This window comes from Dendropsophus ebraccatus, chromosome 1 (genome assembly GCF_027789765.1).
Source record: "Dendropsophus ebraccatus isolate aDenEbr1 chromosome 1, aDenEbr1.pat, whole genome shotgun sequence".
Taxonomy (NCBI): domain Eukaryota; kingdom Metazoa; phylum Chordata; class Amphibia; order Anura; family Hylidae; genus Dendropsophus; species Dendropsophus ebraccatus.
Window position 1 is genome coordinate 38,394,065 of NC_091454.1, and position 16,284 is coordinate 38,410,348.

A 16,284-nucleotide genomic window follows, 5' to 3' on the forward strand; every position below is an offset into this window, starting at 1 on the left:
ACTTTGTAAAAATTTATATTTGTATCATTCTCAAAACGTTTTGACCATGACTGTATAAGAGTCAAGGAGGCATTCCAGTGCTCCTGAAGTTCAGCAATTTGTCCTTTATCCTTTTTTTCCTATATGCACCTGGGGGCATTTATCATTCAATAAATTATCACTTTAGGCATAAACCTTTGAATTTCTCACACAAAAATACAAACATCATTCTTTGCTGGTGGCAGGTTATGCTGGTAAAATTAGTGATAAGCGAACATCCCAATCGTGTTCATGTTCGCCAAACATTTACAAACAAATAACGAGCTTACAGTAAAAGTGTACATTTCTGTGCATACAGATTATCAGGTGCAAAGCGTAAAATATGTAATATTGGAGCAATTACGAGGTGCATTAGCATATTTTTTATTTGCCCATTCGTATATATATATGCAATGACATGCATACATACCCGCAAAGAATTTTAGGCCGCAGTGTGCAATCAGCTCAGCAAGTCAAGATCGAGCCTCCCTTTTTAGCCTCGGAGAACTCAAATACATTGTGACGATAATGGACACGATGGACTATGATGGACGCCTGGTCACTAAAAGGTTAAAAAATGAATCCTTATTGTGCTAAAACACTAAATTCTGTCACTCTCCCTACACTGACAATTTCACAACGTTCTAAGCACTACTCATTCAGCTCTCCCTCTCTACACTGAAAAACTACCACTGTGAAAATTGCTGCCTAACTAAATTCAGTTGCTGTCCCTGCTCGTTTCACTCTCCCTCTATTATTGTGCCAATAATCAGGAAAGAAAATTTGCCCCAGCGTCGCATCGCATTTTTAGAGCATTTACGTAGCATACATAATGGCGCTAACTGTACAGCCAATCATCGGCGAACACGAACAATGAGCATCATGTTTGTATGAACATATAAACATTTACATAAATGTTCGCTTATCACCAGTTAGAATCCTGCCGCTGGCAGTGCCTGAATGTATGTGTACTGACTATATACACTCACAATGCAGTCAATGGCTCTGCCTGATTAATTCTGTCCACAATGCGTGTCCGAACAGACATGCCGGTGGCAAGATTTTAACAGACTATCATGTCGCCAGCAAAGAATGATAGTTAGACTTTAGGAAGTGGTCAGGAGGTGGCAAAGGGTTGCACAAAATTTAACTTTGCGCAAAATAACTAAAGCTGCACAGGCTAAGAAACTATTAAACTTGGCGCAAAATAGAAAAAATAATGTTTAGCATTCAAATTTAACTTAATAAATACTGTGGAACGGGTAAAACATGTTACAGAGAAAGTAATGGTAGCCCCCCCCCCCCCCCATGTTTCCTACAATTCATTAGGTCAGACACTATAAGGAGTGATAAGTATTTCATTAAGCTCTTAATGACTGTAATGAGATTTATTCTAATACCTTAGGTTGCTAATGAATGAATAATATAATTTTCATGGATGCTCTGATATGTTTTCAAACATTTTAAGGATCAAGTGCTCAGGAGTGAATCACTAGAATAACTGGTCCACTGTATCTCTTTTGTTTGTAGGTGTGACGACAGTACTTACCATGACTACACTGAGTATCAGCGCCAGAAATTCTCTTCCGAAAGTTGCATATGCCACAGCCATGGATTGGTTTATAGCAGTGTGTTATGCATTTGTGTTTTCTGCATTGATTGAATTTGCAACAGTAAACTATTTTACAAAGAGAGGTTATGCGTGGGATGGAAAAAGTGTAGTTCCAGAGAAGGTAATTATATTTTATAATTATATAATTGATAATCATATATTTTTGGTGTATGGAAATGACGAAAGAAATAAGTGGACCGTCTTAAGGGTTTTTCAAGTTATTTAAAAATTAAGTGAAAACCCAATCATGCGTGTGATTTCTATAATAACCAATCACAGCTCAGCTTTCCATTTTCAAATGAGCTGTGACTGGTTGTCATTTGTCTGTGACAAAAATCTGATAATTTTTTTTATACTCAGACTAATAAAATCTAGAGGGGAGATTTATCAAATTGGTGTAAAGTAGAATTGTCTAAGTTGCCCCTAGCAACCAATCAGATTCCACCTTACTCACAGAAAATATGATGGTAAAAAATACCGACCAAAATACTAAAATGTGAACACAGATTTAAATTAACACTACCATAGAGAAAAAAAAATGTGAAAATTTTGAATGGCCAGGGTCTCACTGCTGAGATCCCCACCAATCAGGAGAATGAGAAGGGATATACATGTGGTAGTGTGCTTCATTTCCCCATTGTCAATTATCTCTGTGCAGCGACCCCTCAGATCACAGCCACAGGGGATTAATGGTATCAGCAACCAATTGATCAAAACTTTTGACATGTACCTGTGACATACAGCAACAAGAAAGTCCAACAGCATCCAATATTGTGACAAGTCCTCAAAACTTTGTTTCGTATACAGATACAGAAAAACAATGCCCCTGTCACATGTAAAAGTTTTACTTACCTTTTTATAACTCAAAACTTCCAGATCATTGATTCTGGTCCTCTTCACAAGATTTTGATTACTTCGGGTAGCTATTGAACATGCAATGCTCCTGACATACACCCACCCCTTGTCATCTGGGAAGGTATACTTCTGAGACTGTTAGGGAGCACCAGTGAGCAGAACCGGAAGGATCTTTTCTATTCAACAGAAAACCTCTCCAACTTCTTTTTATTTTAGAAAGATTTGCAAGCATTTGCTAAATAGATTTCTTTCGTGTGATCAGTGGGCATCGAACCAACAGGACCATCTCTGATCAGCAGAACTTACTGTAAATGTGGATGAACTTCAGTATTAGACACAGATAGCACTAGGCACATTTTAACAAGCTGCTGTTTCTGGAAATACAGTGAAGGGTTTTACCGTGACTATTGAGGTTGGATGTGCTCTAATGATCGTAGGGGATCCGAGGGGTTGGATGTGCTCTAATGATTGGGGGGGGCAGGGATCCTAGGGGTTGGATGTGCTCTAATGATTGGGGGGCTGGGGATCCTAGGGGTTGGATGTGCTCTAATGATTGGGGGGCTGGGGATCCTCGGGGTTAGATGTGCTCTAATGATTGGGGGGCTGGGGATCCTAGGGGTTGGATGTGCTCGGATAATCAGAGGGGATCCTAGCGGTTGGATGTGCTCTGATAATCAGAGGGGATCCCAGGGTTTGGATGTGCTCTAATGATTGGGGGGCCGGGGATCCTAGGGGTTGGATGTGCTTGGATAACCAGAGGGGATCCTAGGGGTTGGATGTGCTCTAATGATTGGGGGACCGGGGATCCTAGCGGTTGGATGTGCTCGGATAATCAGAGGGGATCCTAGGGATTGGATGTGCTCGGATAATCAGAGGGGATCCTAGGGGTTGGATGTGCTCGGATAATAAGAGGGGATCCTGGGGGTTGGATGTGCTCTAATGATTGGGAGGCCGGGGATCCTAGGGGTTGGATGTGCTCAGATAATAAGAGGGGATCCTAGGAGTTGGATGTGCTCGGATAATGAGAGGGGATCCTAAGGGTTGGATGTGCTGTAATGATTGGGGGGCCGGGAATCCTAGGGGTTGGATGTGCTTGGATAATCAGAGGGGATCCCAGGAATTGGATGTGCTCAGATAATTAGATGGATCCTAGGGGTTGGATGTGCTCTGATAATCAGAGGGGATCCTAGGGGTTGGATGTGCTCAGATAATTAGATGGATCCTAGGGGTTGGATGTGCTCTGATAATCAGAGGGGATCCTAGGGGTTGGATGTACTCGGATAATCAGAGGGGATCCTAGGAATTGGATGTGCTCGGATAATCAGAGATGATCCTAGGGGTTGGATGTGCTCTCATAATCAGAGGGGATCCTAGGGGTTGGATGTACTCTAATTATTGGAGGGCATCCTAGGGGTTGGATGTGTTCTGATAATTGGGGGGATCCTAGGGGTTGCATTTGCTCTGATGGTAAAAAGCTGTTTGTTTGTTCTCGTTTTTTCTTATAGATAAGCTTTCTTATAGATAAGCTTTTAATATACATTTATACATACATATTCCCAGAACTTTGGTGCTACTTATTGTAAATAGAGAATAAACATTGCTCTCTCTGCATTATATCATGGCATGGTTCAGATACTAAAAACAAAAGGGGGGATTTATTAAGACTGACCTACACTAGTCTTATATTAAGCCCCGTCCCCAATTACCTAGCCAGATTTACTAAAGGTGCACAAAGAAGGTTGGACCTTCAGTTGAAGTGTGCCCTACAGTTTTTGGCATTACCATGTTGCACATCACTGCCATGCTCATGCAATGTGTCATTCAACATAGCATTTATTAGTTATTATATTTCAATATAATACTTAAGAATGAAAGAGCTGCTCCCTGCTTTCTTTGTCATGTGAACCCTGTCGGAAATCCCTGCTCTGCCATTCATTGTCCGAAAAAGGTCACCACTGCAGACAGTGACTAACTGAGCAGGCATTTTGTGCATGTTTGACCCATCAGAGGAAGTGGGGAACAGGGTAAAACAGTGGGGACCAGAAACTATCAGAACGGTAGCTGCAGGGAATTGCATTTAGAAAATGTTTCTTTCATTAGTTCTGGGGAAAAAAATTCCAATAATTGATTACAATAACCATATTCTGTTTTTGGATATAACATACAGTAAGTATTATACATATAATCTAATCCTCTTTCCCTTAGGCTTTGTTCACATGTGACATTTCTAAACTAATCTTCCTATCCTTATTATATTTTCACATGGAATTCTGTATCATATGGATGTTTGCCAGCTGGTACATAAGGAAACCGTATTATACAACTTCCAGTGGCCCTTACATGGTCTATCATTAGTCTGGGAGGCACATGCCACAGTCTAATGCCGAAGCTTCATGACAATCTCCCATGTGTACACTGTTTTATCTACCTGCAGAAAATCCCAGGCACATGAAACAGCATATGTGATAGAGGAGCCTGGCTGAATACAAAGAGCATTGTATATATGGAGCATTTACAGTGTCAGCTTGCTCACTAGCACTCAGAATGGAAAAATATGTGTTGTTATGTAAGAATACATGTTATTATGTAAGGATGATTTAATGTATTCAATAGAGATATTCATGTATTAGTAATGATAATAAGGTGGATAATAAGTGGTAGTAATTCTGTAATTCTGTCCTGGTCCTCTTTCCTGGATAGGATTGTCATTCTACCTGCTCTTCAGAGGTTAAATACAATATTGGTTATCAACATTAATGGAACATTGCCACCCAGTGGCTTTATCTGAAAAGAAATGTACATAACGTCATATAGACCCTGTTAGTTTATTTAAACCATTTGCTTTACATAAATTCCGACTTAAGCAGGACATCTCTATAGAGGATTATTACAACCATAGTCAGGAGAAGTGGAAAACCCAACCTAATCTATTATTAAAAGAAGAGACTTTAGAATAAAATACTAGATGTCAGTTCGGTGCATGTATTCCATTATACATACAGTGTCAAGACTGACTTAATCTCTTCTTAGTCAATATTCCACACATCTTTGTATTGTTATGGCCATTAATATATGATCTATATGAAACGTTAATTAAAAAAAAAAATCCTTCCAATTCAGGTTTCTGAACGATGCCCAAAAGTTTAATCAGATTTCTGTCTATATTAATATTTATATAGTATTTCAAATATTTGTCAGAATTTTACCTTCACGGAACGACATGCCAAATCTTTAAGCAAATTTTTAAATTAAACAAAGGGGGAAAAAAAGAATTTATATAAGCCCATAGTTATATATATATATAAATATATATATATATATATATATATATATATATATATATATATATATATATATACATATATATATATGTAACAACAGTTCTATTGATATTAATGGGGTTGTTTGCTCATAGATTTCTGCAAACCACATTTCAATGAATGGGAAATCATGCAACTGTTTTGTAAATTTACTCTTATAAGAAATTACATAAGTATGTGACTGCAGGTGCATTTTTTTTAAGTCGTACATGTGTGTGTGTGTGGGGGGGGGGAGTCAGTGAATAGGTCTCATCACCCATACTAGGATTTATTTATGTATATTTTATTAAGAACTCTAAGGTTAAAAGGAAAAGAGACTGGAGTCCTAAGGGGCCAGGTGTCCACAGCAGCACCCACCTCAAGGAGAAAGGTTGGCACTGTGTGTACATGAATCCCCTACTCTGTGTCTTATAAGAAAGAAGGAATATGAACCATGGCGGCTGTAGCATTGGTTTGGCTGATGGCTGGAGATTTGGGTCAAATAAATTGGCATAAATCTAAATGTCATCTAGCCTGTGCAACTTTTTGATCCCTTTTTGATCCATCATTTTTAGAGTTGATGAGACCGAAATGCTGCATTCACCTTTAGTAAACACAGAGTATTGTTAATAAACTGTAAATATATTAGAATTTTTAGACATTAAATGTTTTTCCAATTACATATAGATCATTTCTTGCCATAATAGCAATTTTTTACTGATAACTATTGATCAGACTAATGAATTTTCTAAAAATGTCAATAAATAAAAAAATAATCATCAAAATATGATGCCCTTGCTTGAAAATCCTTGATGTGAAAGCACTGTACTTGTACTGCAATCATCTGAGTCATTAGGAGATGGGAGGCAATCTCTAATTGAGTGATAAAATGAGTGGGTTTGTTTCCATTTTAATCTGTACATCAATATTTAACCACTAAAATAATTTGTGATCATTGAGATCAGCAGCAGATGAGGAATTATCTTAATTGTTTATTGATTTGAAGAAAAAAAATCTTTATGTTTCTGTTTACATTTTTATAAAGCAGGTACACTAAATATTGAAGGGTAAAAAAATATGGCCATCAAATGAAAAATATGGCTGTCTATCTCCTGCAGTCAGTGAAGGTGGTCATTTGCTGAAAATAGATCAGCTGCAATTTGTGCCTCTTTTGTCTTGACATACTGTATATATGTTGCACAAATGTAGAGCTATGTAAAGAGTGTAGCTCCATTTGTACACCTCTTATTAAAGGCATACAGCTCTGCTATTTTTGGCGTCCAACTATCTCTGCTGGCTGCAAACAGGCTAGAGGTACACAAATTGCTGTGATAAAGCCAACATTATCTGCTAGTTGCAATCAATCTGGAAGTGGTGGGGCAAACATATGTCATATTTTTCATTTGTGAACGAACCTCTTCAGAAAAAAAGACATCTAGCTGATCACGATGAAATAAGATATTTGTCATATCCAACCTATAAATTAGGAAATCAGGATAAGGCCATGTTCACATGGTGTAAGAGAGCAGCTGTTCCGTGACCCGGCCGCGTCACGGAGCGGCCGGTCTCTGAAAAGATCATCCCAGCTGGTACTGCAGTCCGGATGATCTTTTCGGCTGCAGGGTTCTGATGCCGGTGCATCCGTGCCTGCCCGCATCAGAACTCTCCACTTCACTCTAGCTCGCTTCATCGTGTGCACTGACATGGTTTTCAACAGCCGCTATTTAATGAATAGCGGTCGCAGAAAACTGACATATATGCTCCAGCCAGGATCCCATAGACACCCGGCCAACTATTAACAATCGGCAACAACTGCTGTAGAAATACAAAAAATTTGTGTGAACATAGCCTAAATCTGTAGATCAATGCCCTATGTAGTAACCAAAACTTGTAATATATATTTTTTAAGGAAAACTTCCAAATCTCTCGAACATGTTTAATGCCCTTATCATCACAACATACAGTAACATCGCAGAGAGTTTCATATTCTCACTGCTCTTACAGTAAAGAATCCCTATCCCTGTCTATAGGGAGACTTTCTTTTCTTTAGACATAGAGGATTTCCGTCTGTCATGATTCCAATATAGAAGAAAAAGAGAGACAGGGGCGCCTTCTGGTGTAGTAAATCTTAGTCAATAAAATAATAGATTTGAGTGGTTTCACTGACCTAGAAGAGTTGTGCAGATATACTGTATAGGCACAACTCAATAGAGAGCATATATACACCTCCTCCACCGCAGCTTGCTCCAGGGTACTCTCGGCTCAAAGCTTCCTTGGCTTCCTCGGGAAGGCGCTCATATAATAAAGCGCCAAAAAGTGTTTTTTTTTTCCTTTGGTCCACACTGAAGTTTGGTCTCGTTGCTGCGGTTGTAGCTGGCCTTTATATGGTCACCAACACAATGTGTAACTGCCCAGAGTGACACTCCAATACCTGCCCTAAGTCCATACATAAGGACCTCGATCCCAGATGGTGCTGGTTGGCATCATCTATCCACGATTACAATACATCTATTCACGATTACTATATTATTGTAGATAAGAACTTGCATATATTTAGGTGAATAGCTCATCCATGGGGAATAGGGTCAGTGTGCTTAAAGATACTCAAATTAAAGGCAATACCTGTGCACAATCTGAATGGTGTACTGATAATGCATTTTCTGTTTATTTAGCCCAAAAAAGTGAAGGATCCCCTTATAAAGAAGAACAACACATATGCATCAGCAACAGCAAACTACCCACCTATTGCTCGAGACCCTGGTCTGGCAACCATTGCTAAAAGTGCAACCATAGAACCAAAAGATCTTGAACCAAAGCCAAAGCCTGCAGAACCCAAGAAGACATTCAACAGTGTGAGCAAAATTGACCGACTATCAAGAATAGCATTTCCACTACTTTTTGGGATCTTTAACTTGGTCTACTGGGCAACATATCTCAATCGGGAACCAGCAATCAAACCATCAGCACCACCTCAATAACCCATCAACTCATATATCCATGTTCTGTCTTTTGCACTGGGAATTGCTTCCAGTATCTAACACGGAATAATTCCTATTTGCCATATTGCCTCTGTCTTAAGGAAATTGAAGGTTTGCTTATGAAACATAGTTAAAATACAAAAACTAGAGGAGGCCTATGCTTGATGCCACGGTTCCAATGTGTTGGGTGTACAGTACAAGAGGTATCTACTAAACTTGTTTTTAAAAAACGGAAAATGCGAAACTAGACCTCAAGCTTGTCAGATAGCATGGTGGTAAAATACATAGCAGTTACAGATGTGTCCTGTTCATCATATCTACCATTCATAGTTTGCAGGGATATATATGAAATAGTTGGCTTATGATACTGTAAATAATGGTACTTCATGTGACAACCATTACTGTATGACCACAAATAGTTAGGTTGCAATCAAATTTTTACTTTAGACTAGTTAAGGGGTTAGAAAGGTTCCTGGATTGTATTGTAACCATAATTCTCTTACAAATTATAGAATGAGGTTGACTGTGGACTTGCAATACAGACGCATTGAACTGGCTCAACCCCTGCTATAGATATTAGGCAATGTTTCATGCTTTGAAATGCTTCATAACCATTAGGCCTCGTATACTGAAGATTATAAACTACAAAACAATCGAAATGAAAAGAAAAAAATAATAAAATAAATAAAATGTTCAAACGAAGCATTCCCTTTGCAAAAAAAAATAATCACCAAATATCTATCTTTAAACTGGTAATATGAATATTTATATCTAGGTTATTAGATATAGTCTAAGTTCTTAAAATCTGCACCCTTAAAACATTAGGCTGCTATTGTATGTGAATAGTGTGTAGAAAACTATTTCAACATGAATGGTTCATTATTGCTGAACATCACCACTGAAGAGTTCTCCTGGGGTCTTCATCATTACCTTTACATACAAAGTCTCAAAAGTCATGAGTGGAGACATTTATGACATTGGTTCGTATTAATAATGCAACATACAAGTAGAACAACCTTTGTAAAATTACCATGAAATGTCATATATGAAGTACAGTCTTACCAGGGACTTGCAAAGAAATCATTAGTTTATTTTAGTACAACTAAAAGTAAGCCCAACCTCCATAAAATGTATAATTTTTTTTGTATTGATAAACATGTTACATAATAAAATTCTCAGATATTGCGAAGAGCCCGACACTCACCAAGTAAATTATACAAGGACACGTTTTGGCCAAGCATGGCCTTCATCAGCTTAGGGGTGTAAACACTACAATAAAGAAGCATAATTTACTTGGTGAGTGCCGGGCTCTTCCTAATATCTGAACATTTTTCTCACCTCGAGCACCACCGCCACGGAAGTGCCATCATCTACATATTTCTACATAATAAAATTCTGACTGCCTGAAGTCATCACTAGGGGGAGCAAATCCCATATGGATTTATACAGCTTGCATTAAAGTAAATTGTAGACAGAAAATCTGAATATATAATATGTTGTTTATAAACAGGAAGTCATTTAGTACCAGGCTTCCTCTCATCATGTCCCTGCTGCATGGTCTGCCTCTATAGTGGTACATTTTAATTTTTATTTGTCTAATTAAAATACAAATATTATCAAATTAATTGTAAATCAAATTAAGTGTAAATAGTAGAAACTGGTAGTTAATGCATTTCGAATGCATTTTCCACATCAGAAAGCACTTAAACAGTCTTAGGTGGGTGTTTGTGCTAACCTTACAATTTTTCTCAGGATTTTCAATTCTTTGTTTTTACGATTCGTACTATTTAAGACATGAATGTGTTTAGACATTAACTCCAACCCACAGTTCTTTTATATGATCACAGTAAAACGATTAGCTTTGCAAATACTATAAAAATGTATATGATTAATTCCATAGGGGGTGGGCGAGGATGTATAGATATTATTGCTTATTCTTAATAAGAATCATTATCATCACCTATGGAAACAGGGAATGTAAAGAACTTTCATTTTATGGGGTATAGTTGTTTATTATTTTACTAGAGAATTATTTTCTGCAAAATAAATGTGTGTAAGCGCTGTGTGCACAAATACTGTATGGGAGTTGCCCCTGTATAGGGACCTGCAAAGACTCTCATCCTGCCATAAGGTCTCGATTGAATATTGTTAGTGCAGACATTCTCCTCTGGTAGCAGTTCTAGCAATACTAGGCTATGTCCATACATAGTATTACCGTCAGTCGTTTGGTCAGTCTTGGTTGAAAACACAAACTCTTTCAATTATAATTTTGCCCTGTGAATTCCTCTCCTGGTCTTGGTTGATAAAAGACTGACCAAAAGACTGACGGAAATACTATGTGCGAACATAACCTTAGGGAAGATGTCCTCCATACAGTACATAGAAAGTGTGATGGACCATGCCACAATGTTTATTTATTTGATTTGAAAAGAAAACTTTGAATTCTTTCAAATGGAATCATACAAATTACGATGTGTTATCACAGCTCTGTGGAAAAAGGGGCCATACAAAAAGTACCCAAATCAGTTGCTCTGCTACACTATTCTGAGTCTGTTGTGCCATTGGAAAACAAATATTGGAATATTCATATATATATATATATATATATATTCATATATATACATATATATATATATATATATATTCAACGGAATACCCCTTCAAAGCCGGGTTCACACCAGGTAAGACTCTGGCCGTTCTGTGACCCGCCCGTGTCTGTGAAGAACATTCCGGCCAGTACTGCAGTACCAGCCGAATAAACTTAAAGTCTATTGAATTGGTAGGCGGGTGCATCCGTGTGCGCCCGCATCCCAATTCACCTTAGCACACAATGGAAAGTGCGGCTGGAGCCACACTCTCCATAGTGAGAAAAGTCAGTGGTGTGCGGCTGTTATTCAATGAATAACGGCCGCACAAAACTGACATGTCAGTTTTTACTGTGGCCGCTAGGGATCCAAGCCAGAGTGTATACTATGTGTATACACTCCAGCCGGGATTCCTTCTGACTGTAATGCAGCTTGACATTTCTATTAATCTGACTATTGGAGTACATAAAAGATGGAGGGCCCCATAGGAAATGTTAACATAGGCCCCCAGTATGATGCTGGTTAACACCATAATACATTACTCTATCATTAATACACTAGCGTAATCAGCTGTTGGTCACACATCTCCTATTACACAGTAAGATGTGACGCTGGCTGTAGGTTATTTTTTTGACAGGTCAGAAATAAGCAACCAGCTGACGAGTGACTATTTCCTTGTTTGTTGGCTGATCGCTGGCCAATTATAAGGTCGATGGCTGCCTGGTTTAGCAGATAATTGGCCCCTGAACACAGGAGAACTAGGGGCTTGTTTGCTCTCATCTGTTTGTAGTAATACCCCACACTTTGGTTTTCTTATATTGTGGGGTCACTGAAAAGGGGATTCCTGCCCAGGTTCAAAATAATGGATGTAGCCAACCATGGCTGGAACTCAATTTCTCTAAAAGCCTCATAGTAAGTGCATGGGCTGCATGTATGGTACTTTAATGACTTCTATTATCATTTCATACATTTTAAAATTTTGTTAATAATTTATTTTAACACGTTCATTCTTTGGACAGACGACGGAATCCGCCCGTGCATAAAATGGAGTCTATGACACGGGCAGAGACGTACATGTGCCGCAGTCGCGAGCAGCGGATTCCGCAATGGATTTTACGGCTTATTTTCCAAAGTGTGCAAATACCTTAAAAGTGGATCTAAGATTAGATGAAGTAGAATAATGTTTTCCGAGTGCCATTACATAATTCCAGAGAGTTTTCTTAACAGACCCCAGGATAGCCAAACAGAGAAAATTCCATTAAATATCACGCCACCAAAAAAAATAAAATAAAATGGTCAAGGCTTTGTCAGGGTGCCAACAAGAACGTTTTTTTTATAGCAGAAAGTGCATATACTTTCTATTTTAAAGTTGGTCCTCCAGCGAATAACCTTGTATGTTTGGTTACATGAATGTCAGTGTGGGAGTGGTCTATAATATAGATTATAGATCATCATGATACACATTGCATTCACTTTGCTCTGCTCAAAAATACCTTACTACCTATACAATCCGGAAAGATATGAGGGAGACTCCCTAGTACAATAACATATATGGTCCAAAGAAAAACACAAGGAAAAAAAGTAACTACTAATCTTTTAGAGTTGTGCTATAGATAGGCACAACTTTACTGACAGCTTTGTCAATGTCAAACATCACTGATGTACCAGGCTTGGTTTACCCACAATGAAAGTTATCAGATAAAATGACAATACCAAATTCCAGTACAGACTGGAAGTTCTACCATCTTGTCCTGGGCACTATGGTCAGTCAATTATAATTTATGGTTTGGTGTTTCCACAAAACAACACTTCCTGACAGAAATTTGAGAATGCTAAGCATTTTCATTCCTTTTATGACCTTCATCAGACAAACTAAAGAACTGAAGGTTACTAAAGGTTACTAAAATTTGGATTCTTGATACTGTAACTTCTTGGATGACTTTTCAAAATATATTTATTTCTAAACATGGTAAGTTAGCATTAACACCCTTGTCAGCTCACCGGTTCTAGATCTTCAAACGGTGCACAATAAACCCGGAATCGTATCAACATAAAAGAAAACAAAGTCCAGCACCTTGAATGTAAAAACGTTACAACTTTTTTCATTTTATAAAAGTACTGGTTGTACTGGTTGATGCATTTCTGTGACACTTGCCTTGCTCAGAACCACAACTGGCCAACCAGTGCTTTTGTCTGTATCCCCCCGTGTGAAATAAAGAAAGTCTTTAACTTCATTCAAGGTGATAAACTTCATTTTCTTTTATATTAGCATTAAGTTACAAAACATTATGCAAAAATTGCCCTTATTTGTACAACAATGGGGTCTGTGACTGTTCTGATAAACCTTCTTATGGGTTGACAAGATATAAAAAACTAAAAATTGATTTGATCTTATTGCATTTTATTTGTTACTCAGTAAGCAGAATGAGTGACAGAAAATGATAATATGCATTCCATTTTATTGAATATTGTATGTCTATGTGGCAGAGGATGGGAACATTTAGTACTACAAAAGATTGTACTGTTGAAGAAAAGTACAAATATATGGCACACAGTAATTTGCTTTGGAATGATTGTGCATGTATTTTCCATAATCTCTATCTGTTTATAGAATTTCTTTATTAAAAACAGAATTGATCAAATATTTACAAATTCTGTTTTGCATTGATTTTCCTATATAAAGAAGCACCTTATTCATCTACACAATTGGGTATCTGAAGAAAGGCCACGTTCACAATAATGTCTTCACTTTTGTGTTTTGTCAAAGATAAGTCAATAATAAAATAGTATGAAGAAAATATATTTTTTTATGGACCCCATTTATTTATTTGGGATGCAAACTGTTGTAAATATTACTTGAGTTTGTATAAGTATAGTCTTGTCTTTGAAGTGTTTTAAAGAACCCCTCCCACAAAAAACTGATGTTTTTTATGTCAAAAATTTTTTTTTATAACACTAGACGGATACTAACCTGAAACATTCTTATACAAACCTCCTAAAAATACTTCTAAGTTTGCATTCCACAAAAATGGGAACTGTTAAAGAACATGTGCTTTGTTTAAATAAAAAAAAATAAAACATTCAAATAAGGTTCTTTTGATGGGTCCAAAGATTGGTATGAAAGTAACCCGAGGCTATTTTTGCACACATTTAAAAAAAAAAAAACTAAAGGGAAAAAAAAAACAACGACCACACCTGTAACATCTAATTTGTGAGAGACTAATGGGAAATTTTCTGTAACCTGCTATATGTTCCAGGTGCGCATGGAAAGCCGAGAATGAAGGTAACTTTCTGACCTTCATTCTTAGAGCTTTTTTTGCTAAATCTTCAGTTTAATGGAAATGTGAATCAGGCAGTTTAGTGCACTGGAGCAGGACTCCCAACTTCAATGCATCAACTCACCCTGCAAGCCTACCCCTCCTAATGAATAATGCCTAAGCTGAAGCTAAAGATTTAGCAAAAACAGCCATTTTTGCTTTTAACCCCTAGGCGAACCTGGACGTACCTGTATGTCAAGGGCCGCCTCTATGCGCTCAGAGCGGGGCCGTGCGGCGGCTGCACTCTGAACCGCCGCAGTCCCGGGTGCCTTTTGTAGCCTGGGACCGCGGCTATTAGCGGGCACGGTCCGATCGCCGTGCCCGCTAATAAAGTAATCGTATGCAGCTGTCAAAGTTGACAGCTGCATCCGATTACTTGATGCAGACGTTCCCTGGTATCTAGTGGGGAGGATCGCTCCTCCGGGACATTGTCCTGGAGGAGTGATCCACACATCTTTTCCCTGTCCGGGGTCAGCGCCGCAATGGCGCTGATCCCGCCTCAGCACTGGATTGCTTCCGGATGCATCAGCCGGAAGCAATCCATGTGCCTATCTCATAGATCTATGCTGCATATCTATGCAGCATAGATCTCAATGAGAGATCAGTGGACTTATACTAGAAGTCCCCCAAGGGGGCTTCTAGTATTAGTGTAAAAGTAAAAATAAAAGTGTTATTATTAATAAAAAGCCCCCTCCCCAATAAAAGTCAGAATCACCCCCCTTTTCCCATGTTATAAATAAAAATAAATAAATAAATAAACATGTTTGGTATCGCCGCGTGCATAATCGCCCGAACTATTAATTCAACACATTCCCGATAAACTGTATTCACACGGTAAATGGCGTAAAAAAAAATCCCAAAGTGTAAAATTGCGCATTTTCTGATATAGCCCCTTAGACCAAAGGATAAAAGCGCTATAAGCCTGGGAATGGAGCGATTTTTAGGAACATATATTTGTTAAAAATGGTTTGCATTTTTTACAGGCCATCAGAATGAAAGTTATACATGTTACATATCGTTGTAATCATAATGACTTGAGGAACATATATAACAAGTCAGTTTTACCCCAGGGCGAACGGCGTAAAAACGAAAGTGTTTCGCGGTGTACTTTATGAAAAAATTCAGCCTGTCATTGCATTGTACAATTAGTGGAGCAAAAAATAAGGGCTCATGTGGGTTTCTAGGTGAAAAAATGCAAGTGCTATGGCCTTTTAAGCACAAGGAGGAAAAAACGAAAACGCAAGAATTGAAATTGGCCGAGTCCTATAAGGGTTAATATTTTGCTGGGTAAACATAGCCTTAGAGTTTACAATTTTACCTACCCCTTTTTTTTTGTCAAAGACTTTTAATGAATTGGGAATTAAAAAGCAAAAAAAAAAAAACACTATATATATATATATATATATATATATATATAGATAGATAGATAGATATAGATATCTTCTGTCTGAAAAATCTCAGCATGATACATCTTTGAAAACCTCATGATAAAACCAGTTACAAAAATATTGTTATAAACTTACATTATTTCAAACATCCAAAAACCGTTCAATTGGTTTAATTCTGTCACAATGTGATTGCAGATACAGTTGTGTGCATATGGCTTGAAAATGATGACAC

General features: G+C 37.9%; 1 protein-coding gene across 1 annotated transcript in view; it reads left to right on the top strand.

Annotated features, from left to right (window-relative positions):
- Positions 1–8,762, top strand: part of GABRA1 (gamma-aminobutyric acid type A receptor subunit alpha1) — a 118,535-nt gene extending 109,773 nt beyond the window's left edge. Inside the window, exons 8-9 of the mRNA XM_069954103.1 lie at positions 1,549–1,751; positions 8,457–8,762. Of these exons, the coding sequence (XP_069810204.1) occupies positions 1,549–1,751; positions 8,457–8,762 (509 nt within the window). The remainder of the gene's footprint in view (positions 1–1,548; positions 1,752–8,456) is intronic.
- Positions 8,763–16,284: the final 7,522 nt, after the last annotated feature.